Source organism: Nycticebus coucang, chromosome 21, assembly GCF_027406575.1.
Source record: "Nycticebus coucang isolate mNycCou1 chromosome 21, mNycCou1.pri, whole genome shotgun sequence".
In the NCBI taxonomy this organism is placed as follows: Eukaryota; Metazoa; Chordata; class Mammalia; order Primates; family Lorisidae; genus Nycticebus; species Nycticebus coucang.
Genome location: NC_069800.1, coordinates 9,311,539 through 9,326,783, shown reverse-complemented (window position 1 = coordinate 9,326,783; position 15,245 = coordinate 9,311,539). Strand labels below are relative to the sequence as shown.

The following is a 15,245-nucleotide window of genomic DNA, read 5'->3' as shown; positions in this document are numbered from 1 at the left end:
CATCCATGTAAACATGAGAGAGGTAAAGTCTCCATCTTTCTTTAAGGCTGCATAGTATTCCATGGTATACATATACCACAATTTATTAATCCATTCGTGGATCGATGGGCACTTGGGCTTTTTCCATGACTTAGCAATTATGAATTGGGCTGCAATAAACATTCTGGTACAAATATCTTTGTTATGTTGTGATTTTTGGTCTTCTGGGTATATGCCCAGCAGAGGAATTACAGGATTGAATGGCAGATCTATTTTTAGATCTCTGAGTGTTCTCCATATATCTTTCCAAAAGGAATGTATTAATTTGCATTCCCACCAGCAGTGCAGAAGTGTTCCCTTTTCTCCGCATCTGATTGGCACACCTGATTGGCACATGGTTACTTGTATGAGTTACTTACTTGATGCATGTGTTGCCAAGGCTGTGTCACCTGTGCCACTCGCTTGCACACACTGTTCTGAGCACTATGAATGAGACTTCTGTCTCCCAGTGGCCTGTGAGGTGGACTCTACCCTGCAGACTTGCTCTTGAGTAGCAGTGCTCGCCTCAAGGGAGGGACCTGGAGTCCAGGGCAAGAAGGTGGACTTTAGTAGGAAGAGCCCAGGAAGCTGTGGCAAAGGAGAAACCCCAGCTCCTTGGCAGATGATTGGAGCAGGAGCGCCCTGTACCTGCCCTGCCTGCCTCCCCTGCACTTGTCACCCACACCTGCCCGGTGACTCTGTGCTTCAGACTTGCAGATGGGCCACACACTGCATGGGTGCACCTTCCCAGGTAAAAGTACCACCAAGACCCTGGACGTCTATCCTTTGGCACTTATGGTCTCCAAGTCTCAGGTCAGTTTCCCAGTTTCCCGTAGCCCCCGGTGGTCAACGAGGACCGGGGAACGCTCAGAACATCCAGGATTATAGGCAGCCAGGCCTGTGCACATATGGCTGGTGGAGGCTGTGCCCATGTGGCAGGACCCGTGTCTGCACCTACCCTGTGGAGTCACCATAACCACAGGCACCAGTGTCTTCTGTAGCTCACAGCTGGGCAAAGGAAGACACAGGTCCCATTGGATCTTCCACACTTTTTTCTGACATCAGGAACGTCCTGAGCCTTAACAGAGTTTATTCTCTGGCAGGAAAACCCTCCACTGGGTGAGGTATAAATAGGCCAAAGGGGACAAGGGGGCCCATTTCGATTGCATCTTCTGGCCCGAGCCCACACATGGTACCTGTTACACAGCTGGTCAGGTGGGAGAGAGCTCAGGTTGTCCTCCCACTGTATGGAGATGCCGGGGAGGGAGGTTGGGAAAGGCCTACTGTGGAACTCTGGGTGGTCAGTGCTGTCTTAAAGGGGTGTGGGCGTCATTGTTTGCCATCCCGTGAATTCCACTTGTGCAGACATACTCCCCAAACAGGCAGCCTGACGTTTTGGGACACCTCCCTGAGGCCTCTTAGCTGTATGGCAATATTCTCAGAACCATCCAGGTTGGGTCTGGACCTGCTCTGTGCCTGGCCTGGTCTAGACTGTCAGGATCTGAGTGTGGCCAGTGCAGTTGCTAGGGCCTCCTCGTCCTAGTGCCCAGTTGCTCCCCAGGCCTGTCAGTCTCGTCCCAGGAAGCCAGGAGAGCATGAAGTGCACAGGTGCCCTCCCAGCCCCTCGCAATGCCTGTCCCCAGCCTCAGCCACAGGCCAGAAGCCTGGGCACTCAGTCTCTTAAGATTCTTTTTGCTCGGGCCTGGCTGGGAGGCTGAGACAAGAGAATCTGTTGAGCTCACAAGTTCAAGACCAGCCTGAGCAAGAGTGAAATCCTGTCTCTACAACCCCATCTCTACTAAAACTAGAAAAACTAGCCGGGTGTTGTGGTGGGTGCCTTTAGCCCCAGCTGCTCAGGAGGTTGAGGCAAGAGGATTGTTTGAACCCAAGAGTTTAAGGTTGCTGTGAGCTATGACAGCAAGGCACTCTACCCACAGAGAGAGAATGATATTCTATCTCAAAAGGAAAATGAATGATTCTTTTTGCTCCAACAACTGCTAGATTTTCCCACAAACAGAGGACTCAGGAACTGACCCAACGAACAAAAATTATTTCTTATTGGACACTAGGCAAGAAAAGATGATTTCCTTCATCCTAGTCATGTATTGATAAGTTTGTGCTCACTGTGTGCTGATGATTTTCCCTGTTGAAGTTTCAAAGTTTGAAAGGATATCACACCTGGTGGTGAGAGGAGGCTTGAGGCAGGTGGGATGTCTGTCCAGGCAGTGGAAGGTGCCCAGTGAACTGTAGGTGGGCAGCAGGAAGAAGCTGCACAGGCTGCAATTGGGGGGTGCTCCCAGGGGAGTAAGCCCAGACTCTTAATATGCGCCATCCTGAAGGCACCCCTGAGGGGGACCCAGGAAGGGAAGGAGCAGAGCACTCTGGGGAGGGGAAGGGAAGTGCCAGGAGCAGTCCTGCCGAGTTTCTGTGTGGGTGGGTTGTGAGTATAGTCATCAGCTCAGGTGGATGGGAGCATGCTTCGTTGACAGCAGGCCTGCGGGCAGCACAGAGGGCCACTGGGGCCATAGGGCTGGTCCCTCCAGCCCACTATATTGTCAGCAAGTGAGAGTGGAGGGTGGGCAAGAGAGGGTCCAGGGTCCAGGGTGTGGCAGAGAATACATTGGAGTTCTGGAGAGGACACAGGACCTTCCATGGTGGGTGGGTCAACTGATCTCTGGGGTGGGCATGCCAGGGCCAGGAGGACAGGCAGCCAGGTCTTAGCAGGGCATGGTGAAGACGGCAGAGCCTGAGGACTGACCGGCGAGGCAAGGGACCTGGAGCCCAGGAAGGAGGCTGCATACAGTGCCCTGCAGGCATTCCAGGTCACACTGAGCAGCAAAATGGCCTCTGCCACCAGCCAACCTCCACTCAGAGCTTCCTGTGGGTCAGGCAGGGAGGCGGCAGTGCCTGCCTCACCATTGCTGGATAGATGGAGGATGGGCACAGTGGGGCCTGGCACATGCAGCTCTGTGAGCACTCCATCCAACCTGTCAGCACCTGGATTTTCAAGTAACAAAATCCGTACACCCAGATGAAGAGTTACCCAGGACTTCATGTTTTCCAGTGTCAGCTGGGACATCTGTTTACTTTTCTCTGTCTGGAAATTCTTAAAAATAGATAGTGGAGCCCTGTACAGGACAGTGTTTTAGGTCCTGGTGGATCAGAGTACCCCTGCCAACCTCGTTGGGCCAGCATTCCAACAGCAGAAGCAGGAGGTGAACACGGAGCCACACTAATAGGAATTTGTCCTGGAAACAGGATCTCAGTGAACATGAGGCCACAGTGTCTCCTGCGGTCCCAGCTCTCAAGAGGCTGAGGCAGGAGGATCACTTAAGCCCTGGAGTCTGAGGTTGCTTGCCATGGTACTCTATCAGGGGCAAGAAAGTGAGACTTTGCCTCAAAAAAAAAAAAAATTAAAAAGGTGAAAAAGAAATAATGAAATTCTGAATCTCATAAATGGCAGCTTTTTTTTTTTTAATCAGTTATTTTCTTTATGCCTACTTAGCCTGAGGGAGCTGCTGGCCAAACGAGAATCTCTTTGATTAGTCCACCTCAAGATGGACACGTGGGTAAGTAAAAGTTCTTGCAGCCTCACTCCAGATTGATACATGTATGGGTTGAAGTATGTTCTGGGGGCTGGGCATGGGGGCTCATACCTGGAATCCTGGCCCTCAGGGAGGCTGATGAGGGTGGATTCCTTGAGCTCAGGAGTTTGAGACCAGCCTGAGCAAGAGCGAGACCCACACCTCTAGAAAAACTAGAAACTAGCCAGGCACTGTGGCGGGTGCCTGCAGTCCCAACTACTCAGGAAGCTGAGGCAGGAGGATCTCTTGAACCCAGGAGTTTGGGGTTACTGTGAGCTGTGATGACATCATGGTTCTCCACCCAGGGCAACAGAGTGAAACCTTGTCTCTAAATAAATTGTGTGTGTTGTTCACTGTCTCTAGGAATCAGTTATTCTGGCTGTCTGTCCTGGACCAGCCAGGCCCTGATGGGATCAAACTGTTGTAAAGCAGAAAATGTAAAAACAAAATCATACAGTTCACCTCCCTGGTTCTCAGCCATTCTTCAAGGTCTTTTGAGGGTCACTGTGGTGCCACCAACAGGCAGTGTCCTCAAATAGCCATACCCCCACGGGCAGGGACATGACCCCATCAGGGATGCAGAGCTGCCTGTGCTCAGGGCTCTAGCCTGGGCACTACTAACGTTCCACAACAGGCAGGGCACTGGTCAATCTGATGTTCATGGCATGCAGGGTCAATGTGCTTTTGTGCAGTATTGCCCCACAACAGAGTAGACACAGCCCATTTTCACATTTCCAGGGAAGTGGATGGAGGGAGTGAACTGTAGGAGGAGCTGAAAGGACCTTGCAGGTGCTGCTGCCTCCTGGCTGTCCTCAGAATAACAGCAGCCCAGGCTTCCCTCCGCATGTGGCATTTATTCAAATCTCCAGCCCTCTGCTGGGCTCCCCTGCATGCCTCAGGTGGCCACACCTGCCTGTGGAGGGACAGCCCCCACCCAGGGCCCACACGTGGTAGAGTGAAAGCCCCGGCCTGAGAGCTCTGGAAGTGGGCCAGACTGATCAGTTCTAGTTTCCAGGTCTTAATATCAAACTGCTGATTTATTCAGAGGGTTTAAATATTTTCTATGTTGCAAAGGTGCAAAAAGTTTTGTAAAAAGATCAAAATGTAAAACAATTGCACATCCCTCACATGGATTCTTCTGTGGAGTCAGGAGTACTCAGGGGGCCTCTCACTGCTACTGGTGGGGAGGGAGCGGCGGTTGCAGAGACCCAGCAGGTCTGAGTGGCTTCCCAATGTGTGTTAACATGAACTACATGTGTTCTGTTCCCATCACAGGCAGCATCTCCTACCGGGGCCCTCAAAATCTCAGCCTAACTCCCAATCAGAGCATGGCGAAGCCTCTCAGGTAGCATCCTGCATGTGACTTCTTAGCGACAGGCGCTAGGGAAAGTGAGACAGTACAGAGCTCACCACCGTCCAACTCTCCAGGAGGAACTGTGGCTAAAACTTTAGCTGCTTGCTTTCTAATGCTATTTTTATGTGTTTTGAGGTTATATTGTAAATATCTCTTTATATTTTGCTTTTTTGTTTTGGGGGGTTTTTTGAGACAGAGTCTCACTCTGTGTTCCTGGGTAGAGTGCTGTAGCATCACAGCTGAAACTCTGGGTACAAGTGATCCTCTTGCCTCTACCTCCCAAGTAGCTGGGACTACAGGTGCCCACCATAATGCCTCTCACTCTTGTTCAGGCTGGTCTTGAACTCCTGAGCTCAGGCAGTGCCTCGGCTTCCCAAGTAGCTGGGATCACAGGTGTGAGCCCCAGCACCCATGAGTCACCACACCTGGCCATAGTTATCTTTTTTGAAACTAAGATATAACTTAGATATTAGCCTTGTTGCTAAAATCTCCAGAAGAACCACTTAATGACTGCCTGGTGCATTATCCCAGGAACAGAGCAGGTCCAGCTTGCAGTTTCCATAAAGGGCAGGTGGTAAATGTTTCTGGCTTTTTGAACAGCTGCACAGCAGTGCCCTTGAGGAGGCAGTGGGCAATGTGTCGGGGCAGCTGTGCCTAGGACACTGCATCACCGTGGGCTGGGCCTGCCACTCTGGCTAGATCCCAGGCACCTCACCATGCTACAGATGGCCCACACCCTCTGCTGTGGAGTTGAGCACACCCCAAGTGTACAAAGCTCAGGGGAGCTCTCTAAAAGGCAGACCTTCCCTATCAGCCCCTTACCTAGAGTCCTCGGGTAGTTTCTAATGCCTGTGGTCAAGTCCACCCTTGGATACCCACCTCAAGCTCTCCAGCCTGCCCTGCTGCACAGTACCCTCGAATCTGGAAGCTCCCCCACTGTCTCCCTAGCAAGGCTTGCGCATTGGCCCCAAACACCTGCCCACTTTATCCACTTGCCTGCTTTCACATTCCCTAGGGTTGGGGCATGTGTAGTCACTGCACCGCTACCCCACACTTGACCTCTCCTCTAGCCACTGCATGGATGGACAGCTATCGCAAGCAGGATGGGTCTTGGCAAGACAAAGAATGAGCCTGGTTGTATATAAAGCTGTCTGAGGTCTTTGAAAAATGTACCCAGGATTTTCCAGGCATAGAGATTCACACCAGTAATCCCAGCACTCTTGGAAGGCTGAGGTGGGAGGATCACTTGGGCCCAGAGGTTTGAGACCACGTTGAGCAACATAGGAAAACCCCATCTCTACGAAAAAATTTCGGAAGTAAGTGGGGTGTGGTGCACACCTGTAGTCCCAGCTCCTCAGGAGGCTGAGGCAGGTGGTTTGCTTGGGCTCAGGAGTTTGAGGCTACAGTGAGCTGTGACGTCACCACTGCATTCCAGCCTGGGTGACAGAGTGAGACCCCATCTCCAAAAAAATGTCTCCAGTATTGTGGTACCCAGATGTAGCCAGGTGATAGCACAGAGACCACAGCCTTGAAAGGAGAGTCAATGACAGTGCCCAGGACAGGCAGAAGGAGCGAGGAGACCTCAGGGGCAGCCACCTTCACTGACCCAGGGTGAGGTGGGCAATGCACAGCCCAGGGGCCAATGCCCATTTGTCCACTGCAGTGCAGAGCAGGGGAACATTGGCTTGCCATGTCAAGTTGGTGAATAAATGGTTGAGGGCTCTGGATTGATTCGTTTGCATGTGAAAGGCCTGTGCACAGGCAGGGCCTTTGTGCCACTATTTCTAGACATTCTTGGCCCAGGGAGGAGCAGTGTCTCCAGGACTAGCAAGGCTCTAAGATGTCAAACCATCATAGAGTGCAGACAGTGAGCAGCAGGCTGCCAAGGGGTGAAATACGACTGACACATAAAACTGCAGCCTGGGTGCAGCCTGTAGGCGAGGTGTGGGCTGGACCTGAGATGCCGGAGTTGTCACCAGGACAGTGTGACCAGAGCATGAAGATGGACAGGCTGGCCACGGGGGCTTCTAGAACCTTCAGAATCCTGAGGGTGGGACCTGAAAGGACCCCAAGGTTAAGGGTTGAGCAGAGGGCAAGATACAGGTTAAGACTGAGGAAGATCAGGTGGGTCCACATGGCAAGAAGGGGCTGGGCTTGCTGCACAAGCCAAAGGGTTGGGGATGGGGTCACAGCGTGTGTCTTAGGTTGTGTAGGCAGGTCAGAGGTCAGCATCCTAGATTCCACCCTGTTCCAACCGCGCTTCATACTGACACTGGCCCTGAGAGGAGCTGTGGACTGGACCTCCTGACTGCCGCAGTCACCACACAGAGAAGGGCTCAGGGGAGGGCCAGGACATTACAGCCTCTGTGAGAGGTTGCCTGGGCGGGGCATTCAGAGGGGGTGAGGACGGTCAGCACAAAATAGCATTATCCCCAGGCCTGCAAAGATACCTGCAACATGTGTGATGTTATGTCTGTTGAATTTGTCAGGGTTCCACCACTGCAGATGCCCTACAGGGGATGGTCACAAACTCCAGCACACCAGTGTCCAGGTGTAGCGGGGAAAGGGGCTTCTCCCATCCTTGGAAGCTCCCAGGCTGCACTGCCTTCCCAGGCCCCAGCCACCAGGCCACTGCTCAGCATCTCTGGCCTGCTGCAGAGGCAGCACCTAAGCTAGTCTTGACCAGCTTTAGAGAGCAGACACCGTAAGTGTGTGGCAGGGCAGATATAACTTTAGATATACTTGAGAATGTGTTTCTGGAGTAGTTCAGAAATTCAATAATGCTCACTTTTATAATTTTTGTGGATTTTAAATTACAGTGTCAACATTAATCATACTTTTTAAAAGCATTTACAGGATATCTTAACTGTAAAAAATACATATTTAAAGTAATGAGCTCTTTTCTCCAACTTATTTTTCTTATTTGACATTTGTATTCTCAATTTCTTCAACAGCGAAGTAATTTCAAAGACAAAGTTAGCATCTTTATTACGACCCTCAAGCTACCTGCAGGGCCTGCACACCATGGGGGTCTGCGCACGAGAGGGGGATCTTTTAGGCTCCCACTCCCTCAGCCAGCACCGGCCCCACACATGAGACAGCATATGTAACTGTGCTTTTTTCTTAATGACACATTTAAGTAATATAATTGAATAAAGTATTTTAATGACTATCTGGGGTAACATATATATGATATGTTTGAAACTTTGCTCTTAATGCCTTAAAAATTCCTTAAAATGGGGCACCGGCCCCATATGCTGAGGGTGGCAGGTTCAAACCCAGCCCCAGCCAAACTGCAACAACAACAACAACAACAACAAAAAAAAAATAGCCGGGCGTTGTGGCCGGCGCGTGTGGTTCCAGCTGCTCGGGAGGCTGAGGCAAGAGAATCGCGTAGACCCAAGAGTTGGAAGTTGCTGTGAGCCGTGTGACGCCACGGCACTCTACCCGAGGGTGACACAGTGAGACTCTGTCTCTACAAAAAAAAAAAAAAAAATTCCTTAAAATGTTCATGTTTGAGGCAAAATGAACACCCACTAGCTGGTTCACTATTAGGCTGTATAGTTACAACATTCTGGGAGATGGAGTTTGTTGTGTGCGGGAGCCCAGACAGGAGTGTGTGCACATGCCACGCACACAGGCCACTCCACCACATCCTCACTTTACCTGTCTTTTGCCACATGCTTCTGTTTACCTGAAACTCAGGTCATATGTGAAGTTGTGTCCAGAGACAAATTCTGGACCTGAACTCAACCTGCAAGTGAGGCCTCCTCTTCCTCTCTCAGGTGGGCAGGAGACTCTGCTGTGCACTCAGGTCAGAGGCCTCAGAACCCACCTTTCTCTCACTGGTCAGGACCACACCAGACTAGAAAGGAGATTGTGGGGTCTATTCTAAACCTTTATATGAGATTTATATATGGGCCAGGCTGAGCTGCGTTGTGTGTGGTCACCTGGCCACCAGACACCTGCCTTGAGGTTTGTTTTCTTGCAGTCACTGTGTAGCTGTGGGTTCAGAGTTCAGTCATCAGCCTGGGCCCAAGCCCCTCCCTGGCTGAGTGCAGCCTCACTGGTGCCCACCTACTGCTCAGGGGAGTTTGCATTCAGGCAGTTTAAGACTCAGTTGATGCTCAAAAGCCCTTCATTTACCTGAAAATTGTCAGAGAATGTTATATGTGTTATATCTCCCTGGGCTGGTCTTATGGCAGTTAAGTGCAACACAGGTGGGGGAATTGCCACTCCTTTCCAGAGGCAGAGCTGAGGCTCCTTCAGCTGCACATTTAAGACTGTGTGTGTGTAAAATTCTTAGGTGGTAAATCCAAGACTTTGCACACGGACTTCATGTCATGCTGGATAGAGCCAAGGTGGAGACGCCCGTCTGTTGGGAAGTTCTTGTGGGAGGTGATTTCAACCCCCACCCAGGGAGCTGCTGCCCTCCCCTGAAGCTCCACCTTTGCCCCTCGGGCAGCACCCACATCCTTGCCAAACATCCTTCCATCTGTGCCTCAATCTCCAGCACCCAGGAGGCATCCCTGTGCCCCTGCAGAGGGACAGCCACTGTCACAGATGCAGCTCCTTGGGCACAGCCGTGCTGCTTTATGTCATTTAAATCACGTCTCCCTCAGTCAGAAGGAGCAGTGCCCATCAGACCCCAAGACCCTGCACTTGCCAACACCTGGCCTACTCACCCCCAGTCTGCTCCAGGCCCCACCTCCACCCAGCATTTTGTCCAATGTGAGCAAGCAGGAGCTGGGAGGTGGGAGGAATGTCTACCCAGGGATTGGTGACTACAGAGATCCCCCAGGGGATGGACTGATGCATCAGTGAATGGCTTCAAAAACACAAGCCATGAAAACCCTGAAATTAGGTCTAAACGTATTGATAGGATTAAACCCCCAAATACAATGCTGAAAGAAAAAGGTACGGCAGTGGTACGTACCTGAACTTTAATAATAGTAACAGTACTAACGGGCACACCAGAGACAGGTAACCTGGGTGGGGAGTCATCTGCACCTGTATAACCTTTGTCTTTAGGAAACACGGCAAAATATTCATACCTGCTAAATCTTGGTGGTGGGCACAGAAAACATGGGGATATGCAGAAAATAGTATTTCAAAACAAAAAATAAAAATGTTAAATAAAATATTAGCTGTAAGATTTTCTCTGTTGCAAACAGAAACCAGCTCACTGCAATGTTTGTCCCATGGTTAAATGCAGATGAGGGCGGGGGCCCCAGCACAGGCTTCAGATGTTTAGGACTGTGCATGCTCACCCACTGAATTGGAGACTCAAAAATGGCTAAACTAGTGCATTTTATATATTGCATATATTTTTTAATAACAACAGGAAAAACTTAAGGCACACCATGAAATTCACCTTAAAGTTGTTCATGTACAAAAATAATACTGTTTTCCCTTTTAAAACATAACTTAGAGCCCCGTTAAGTGCTTTTGGAGTCCCATCGAACTCCTCTTTCCATCAGGCTCTTGTGGAGAGCCCCTGGCTCGAAGGCGCTTTCCTGGTGACGAGAGGCTGCCCAGCATCCCCCAGTCTGGGGCTCCTCACCCTCACTTCAGCTGGACAGGCCTGATCCGAGGCAGTGAGGACTTTGGGGACTCTGGCAGGACTTTCTCCCTGCCCTGCTGCTCTTGAGCCTGTCAGTGGGGACGTGGAGAGAGTTGGGAGGATGACGTGCTGTCCATCCTCCCCAGGGCCAGGCTGCCAGCTAAGGCAAATTCAGGGAATGGGCCAAGTGGAAATCAGAAAAGCTCAGAATCTGGCCCTGACCTGCTTTGTGGGATGGGGGCTCATCCTACGCAGTCTTGTTCGGATGCAGCAGCATGTTTCACACCCCTAGAGATGGGCACTGGGTCTGGGAGGCCAGCAGCAAGAGCAGCTGCAGGTCCCACACACTCTGGGCTGGGCTGGGGCAGGCAGAAGCCCCTCACCGGACTGGGTGGTGGCTGAGCTGCCTGCAAGTGGAGAGCAGTGCCAGTAGGGGGCTGTTCACCATTTTTCCAAACGTGGCCAGGCGTCATCCTCTTTATTTGGAAAATTGCTCTCAGGAGAGCCTGTGGGACCTCAGAAACACGGAGCAGGCTCAGGACTGTGTTTCTCTGGCAGATGCAGATGTGGGCTGTGGCGCCTTAGCCACAGCCCTCAGAGCCCCAGGCGCCTGCCCTGGCAGCAGGAGTAACAGCTTGAGGGACCCTTGGAGCAGCATTTTTCTCAAGGGTGGGGAACGTGGGCTTCAAAAGCTCAGAGGGGATGGAAAGAATCCAATAATTGGCACGAGACCTTTGGAAACCTCAGGAATCCATTTTCAGGACTATCCTTCTTCCTTCGCAGAAGCTCTGAGAACTGTGCGTCTGCTGCACAGGGCCGGCTGGCTGCAGCTCACCCTGAAGGCTCGGTCCTCAGGAGCACTCACAGGGGATGGAAGCATCTGGGGAGCGGAGCGGGCTGTCCTGGGAGCAAAGATGGGCACCACAGCCCTGGAAAGGGAGGGACCAGGCACAGTCCACCTCCTTGCCCACTGGGGCCACATGGGGGCAGATTTCTGTCTGCAGGAGCCCTGGGCAAGGGGTCTCTCAGGCAGAAGAGGTCCTTGATCCAGGCAGGGATGTCCCACAGAGCCATGACAAGCAGGGTGTGGGCACGGAGCAGGCTTGGGTTCAAGGGCTCAAGCCCCTGTGGGTCCCTCTCATGCCCACACCTCCGGCTCCTCTCTGCTGGCCCTGGGCTGGGTGAGGAGCCCTGGGTCAGTGCTGCCCGGCAGGGCTTTGTCACTCCCACAACTTGCTCCTGGCAGAGGGTCCCCCCTGGGGCTGATGCAGGAGGAGCTGAGTGACAGGCCTGAGTCATCACTCAAAGACGCTGGCAGTCATCAGAGGAGTCCAAACCGATTTGAGGGTGTTGGAGAAGGTGGGAACTCCAGGGAAGACACAGTCCTGTGGTTGCAGCATCAAGGAAACAGAGGCCTGCCTCTCTGGGGTCCATCCCTGCCCCAAGCCCTCTGGCCATGCTGTCCTGCAGAATGAGACCCAGTCCCTCATGCCCCTGGGGGCATATTGCACGGCCCTCCTCAGACCTGGGCACTGGATGGGGAACTGGGCCCTGAGTGTCTCTGGGCAGGTGTCTGGTGTGCACATGTGTGACGCAAGTGTGTGTACTCATGTAAGATAGAAGCCCCTGCCCAGCCCTGCTTGGGGCATGCTCAGTGCCCGGGTGCTGGAGGCCCAGGCAGGTATGAGGAGAGACCAGTCTTCAGACTCCGGCCAGAGTCTGAATTGGCCACTTGGCTCTCTCTGGCCCCAAGCCACTGGGTCCTGACTCCTGGTCTGGGGCCTCAGGCGAGTATGGCTGGTGAGCAGAAGGCCCCTCCCATGAAGCAGGCCTGACTGGGCAGGGCCGTGTGGCTCCCCAGCCCCAGTGGTTCCTCGCTGCCAGCCACTTCTGGGGCTTCCCTCTGGCACAGGAGGTCTCCCCCTCACACCCTTTGCACTTTTAATGTATTTGCTTTGTCCATTTTTCATCTTAGACCAGTGTTTTTCAACGATTTTTTTTATCTCACAGCACACTTGAACCTATAGTTAAACTTCCCTGGCACACTTTAATTATGTTGATAAAAAATATATATATATACTGGCCAGGCGTTGTGGCAGGTGTAGTCCCAGCTCCTCAGGAGGCTAAGGAAGGAGGATCACTTAAGCTTAAGAGTTTCAGGTTGCTGTGAGCTGTGACACCATAGTACTCTACTCAGGGCAACAAAGTGAGACTGTCTCAAAAAAAAAAAAAAAGGATATGCTTACTATGCTTTGAACTTCTTTTGAAAAGAATTTGATCAATGATCTTTAAAAATTTTCACAGCACACCTAAGATCCTCTCACGGCACGCTGGTTGAAGATCACTGTCTTGACTGAAGTTTGGTGGAAGAACAATTTGCCGTCGTCCTTTTCTGAGCCGAAACCCTGCTGAGGACAGACTGGCTGCTGATGGAGAACAGCCCACAGCGTCCTCCTGCAGAGCTCTGCTGTCCTTGCAGCTGGCCGTGGACCCCCACTCACAGTAGCACAGAGTAAGGTCCTGGTGCCATGGTGGGACAGTAAACACCTGCTAAGCAGTGACAAGAGGGGCATCAAGACAAAGCACCAAGTGCTGCCAGACCTGGGCAGGGGTCCCCTGCCCATGGGGAGCCCCTGCTGGGATCACCCTGAGCCCCCTCCTCGCCCTGCCCCATGTGGGTAGGCTCAGGCCTGGGGCACGAGCTTGAGATCTGAGACTTCCAGGACCTGCTGCAGAATCACCACCTTCACAAGACACACGGGAGGTTCCACCAAGTGCCTGCACCTGAGCAGCCAGGTTTCCAGGCGCTGCAGAGCTGGGCACCGCCATGTTGCACGCATGTGTGCTTCAGTTGGCCAGCATGAGCAGGCCAGTGGCCAAAGGGGGCCATGTAACCAGGCCTGGATGGCCCAGAACTCACTGCTTAGCTCCAGCCCTGTAGGACCAATGGCCTCTCCTGCTCCCTGGCTGCAGCTGGACTCAAAGACCTCACAGCCATGAACCCAGTCTTTGGGATGGCTCCCAGGTGTTTGGGGTGTTAGAAGGAGCTTCCCATAAATCTGGGGCCCGGTACCTTTACCTTGTGGGCACTTTGTTGTTCTGCAAAGGGGGGCAGAGCTCTCCATCTTCCCACAGGACACAAGCTAGCCCTTGAGACTCAGGTGGGCACAGGCCCAGTCCTGGCTCAAAGAGAAGCCTAGTGGGGGCAGGATGGTCCCTAGAGGAAGCTGCCTTGGGACCCTCTTCCCTGGGATACCAGGACCAAGGAGACTGTCCACTGGCTGAGGCAGAGCAGCATATCTTGGCTCCCTGCTGTGCCAGGGCACTGGGGTCACCATGTGTACACTGTTGCACACACTGGGCATCACACGTATGCACAGACTCACATGTGCATGGACATAGGGTGTGCATGTGCACATTCTCATGCATGCACACATGTGTACAGTCATGTACACACACACCCCTGCTCTGCAGCACCAGAGCAAAGTCAGGGTGCTGAGCCTGGAAGAAGGGTCCACCCTGGCCTTTTTGGTTGGCCAGTGAGGCCAGGTCCAAGTGGGGGTGACCTGATGTTAGTAGCAAGGGCACAACATGAGGTGGGACTTAGGACGGCTCCTAGAGGACAAGGCCACCCAGGGGCAGGGCTCTGAGATGTGACACAGGATACTTTGTGATAGCCTCTCTGACTCCTGGGGTCTCCCTGGACCTGAGTGTCCACGTGTCTGCCCCAGGCATAGCCTGCCATGCTCACTGGCCGGCACCCATAGCAGGTCCAACAGAAGCAACCACGTTAGTCTGCTGAGCCCTGGCTTGGGAAACTGGATATATTTGCAATTTTTAAGAAGCTTGGAGCCAGCATTCACAATGGGGATGTTTTTCCAGTGGAAACTATAACCTGAGCCCAGGATGTTCCCACTTACTCACACCACAAGATTCCGCTCCACCCTGAGGCCAGCGCCTGCTGCATCCCCCACACACCTGAAGCCCCCACAGCTTGTGGGCCCTGGGTATGGAGGCCAGGGTCACAGAGAAGTGTGGGAAGGGCAAAGCCAAGGGGCAGGAGGAGGGGTGCAGCTCCACCAGCCCACTCAGCACCCCACAAACAGTGGCGTAAGCTGGGAGGGCAAAGGAGGTCCAGGCCCCAGATAGGGGCAAGACCCTATGCCCAGCAGGCTGGGCAAACCTGTGTCTACCCATGTTCCTGGGAGGATGGCTACCCCACCCCCAGCCCCAGTGCAGGCAGCAAACACCAGAGACCCAGCCTCAGCTGTACAGCCTCCCTCATGCTCACAGAGCATCTGGGAGGCCAAGGGCCCCACTGGACTTGGTGGGTGTTTGTGCAGCAGTCACATGAACCTTGGCACTGAGTAGGCTATTGGGGAGACTCCCTGGGTGGGCTCCCCGCAGGTCTGTCTGCACAGCCCCCAGGCAGTCTCACCCTAGCCATGAGGCCCTTCCCCAACCTGAGCAACATTTGCTGCAGGAACTGCTCCAGAGGAGGCCTGGGCCCAGTTCATGGCAGCCAACAGGAGGGGCGGTGGGGAGGGGACCTGCTCACGCCCACCCCACACCAGGCCCCAGGCCCCTGCCCCTGCCTACCCTGCTGACAGCTTTTTGACCCAAGCCATGTCATCTGTCTACCTCAGACTATAGCTAGTTCCTTTCCAGGCCCTGCCAGAGCCCGGGGTGAGTGTTGCAGCCACAGTGGGTGCCTCTAACTCCAAGA

At 53.0% G+C, this 15,245-nt stretch overlaps 1 protein-coding gene across 8 annotated transcripts; it reads left to right on the top strand.

Moving 5' to 3' along the window:
* The first annotated feature begins 364 nt into the window (after positions 1–364).
* On the top strand, positions 365–9,209 carry LOC128574119 (probable E3 SUMO-protein ligase RNF212). Of its 8 annotated transcripts, XR_008376627.1 has the most exons (6): positions 365–1,233; positions 3,524–3,587; positions 4,878–4,947; positions 6,134–6,272; positions 7,446–7,660; positions 7,911–9,209. XR_008376627.1 is itself a non-coding variant. In XM_053574806.1 (5 exons), exons 1-5 carry the CDS (start codon positions 641–643, stop codon positions 7,916–7,918), a joined length of 333 nt encoding a protein of 110 aa, XP_053430781.1. In that variant the 5' UTR covers positions 365–640; the 3' UTR covers positions 7,919–9,209. The 8 variants fall into 8 exon arrangements, 4 of the variants coding, with proteins under 4 accessions (XP_053430781.1, XP_053430778.1, XP_053430779.1 ...); XR_008376630.1 differs by lacking the exon at positions 7,446–7,660; XR_008376629.1 differs by having other exon boundaries at positions 6,134–7,507.
* Positions 9,210–15,245: the final 6,036 nt, after the last annotated feature.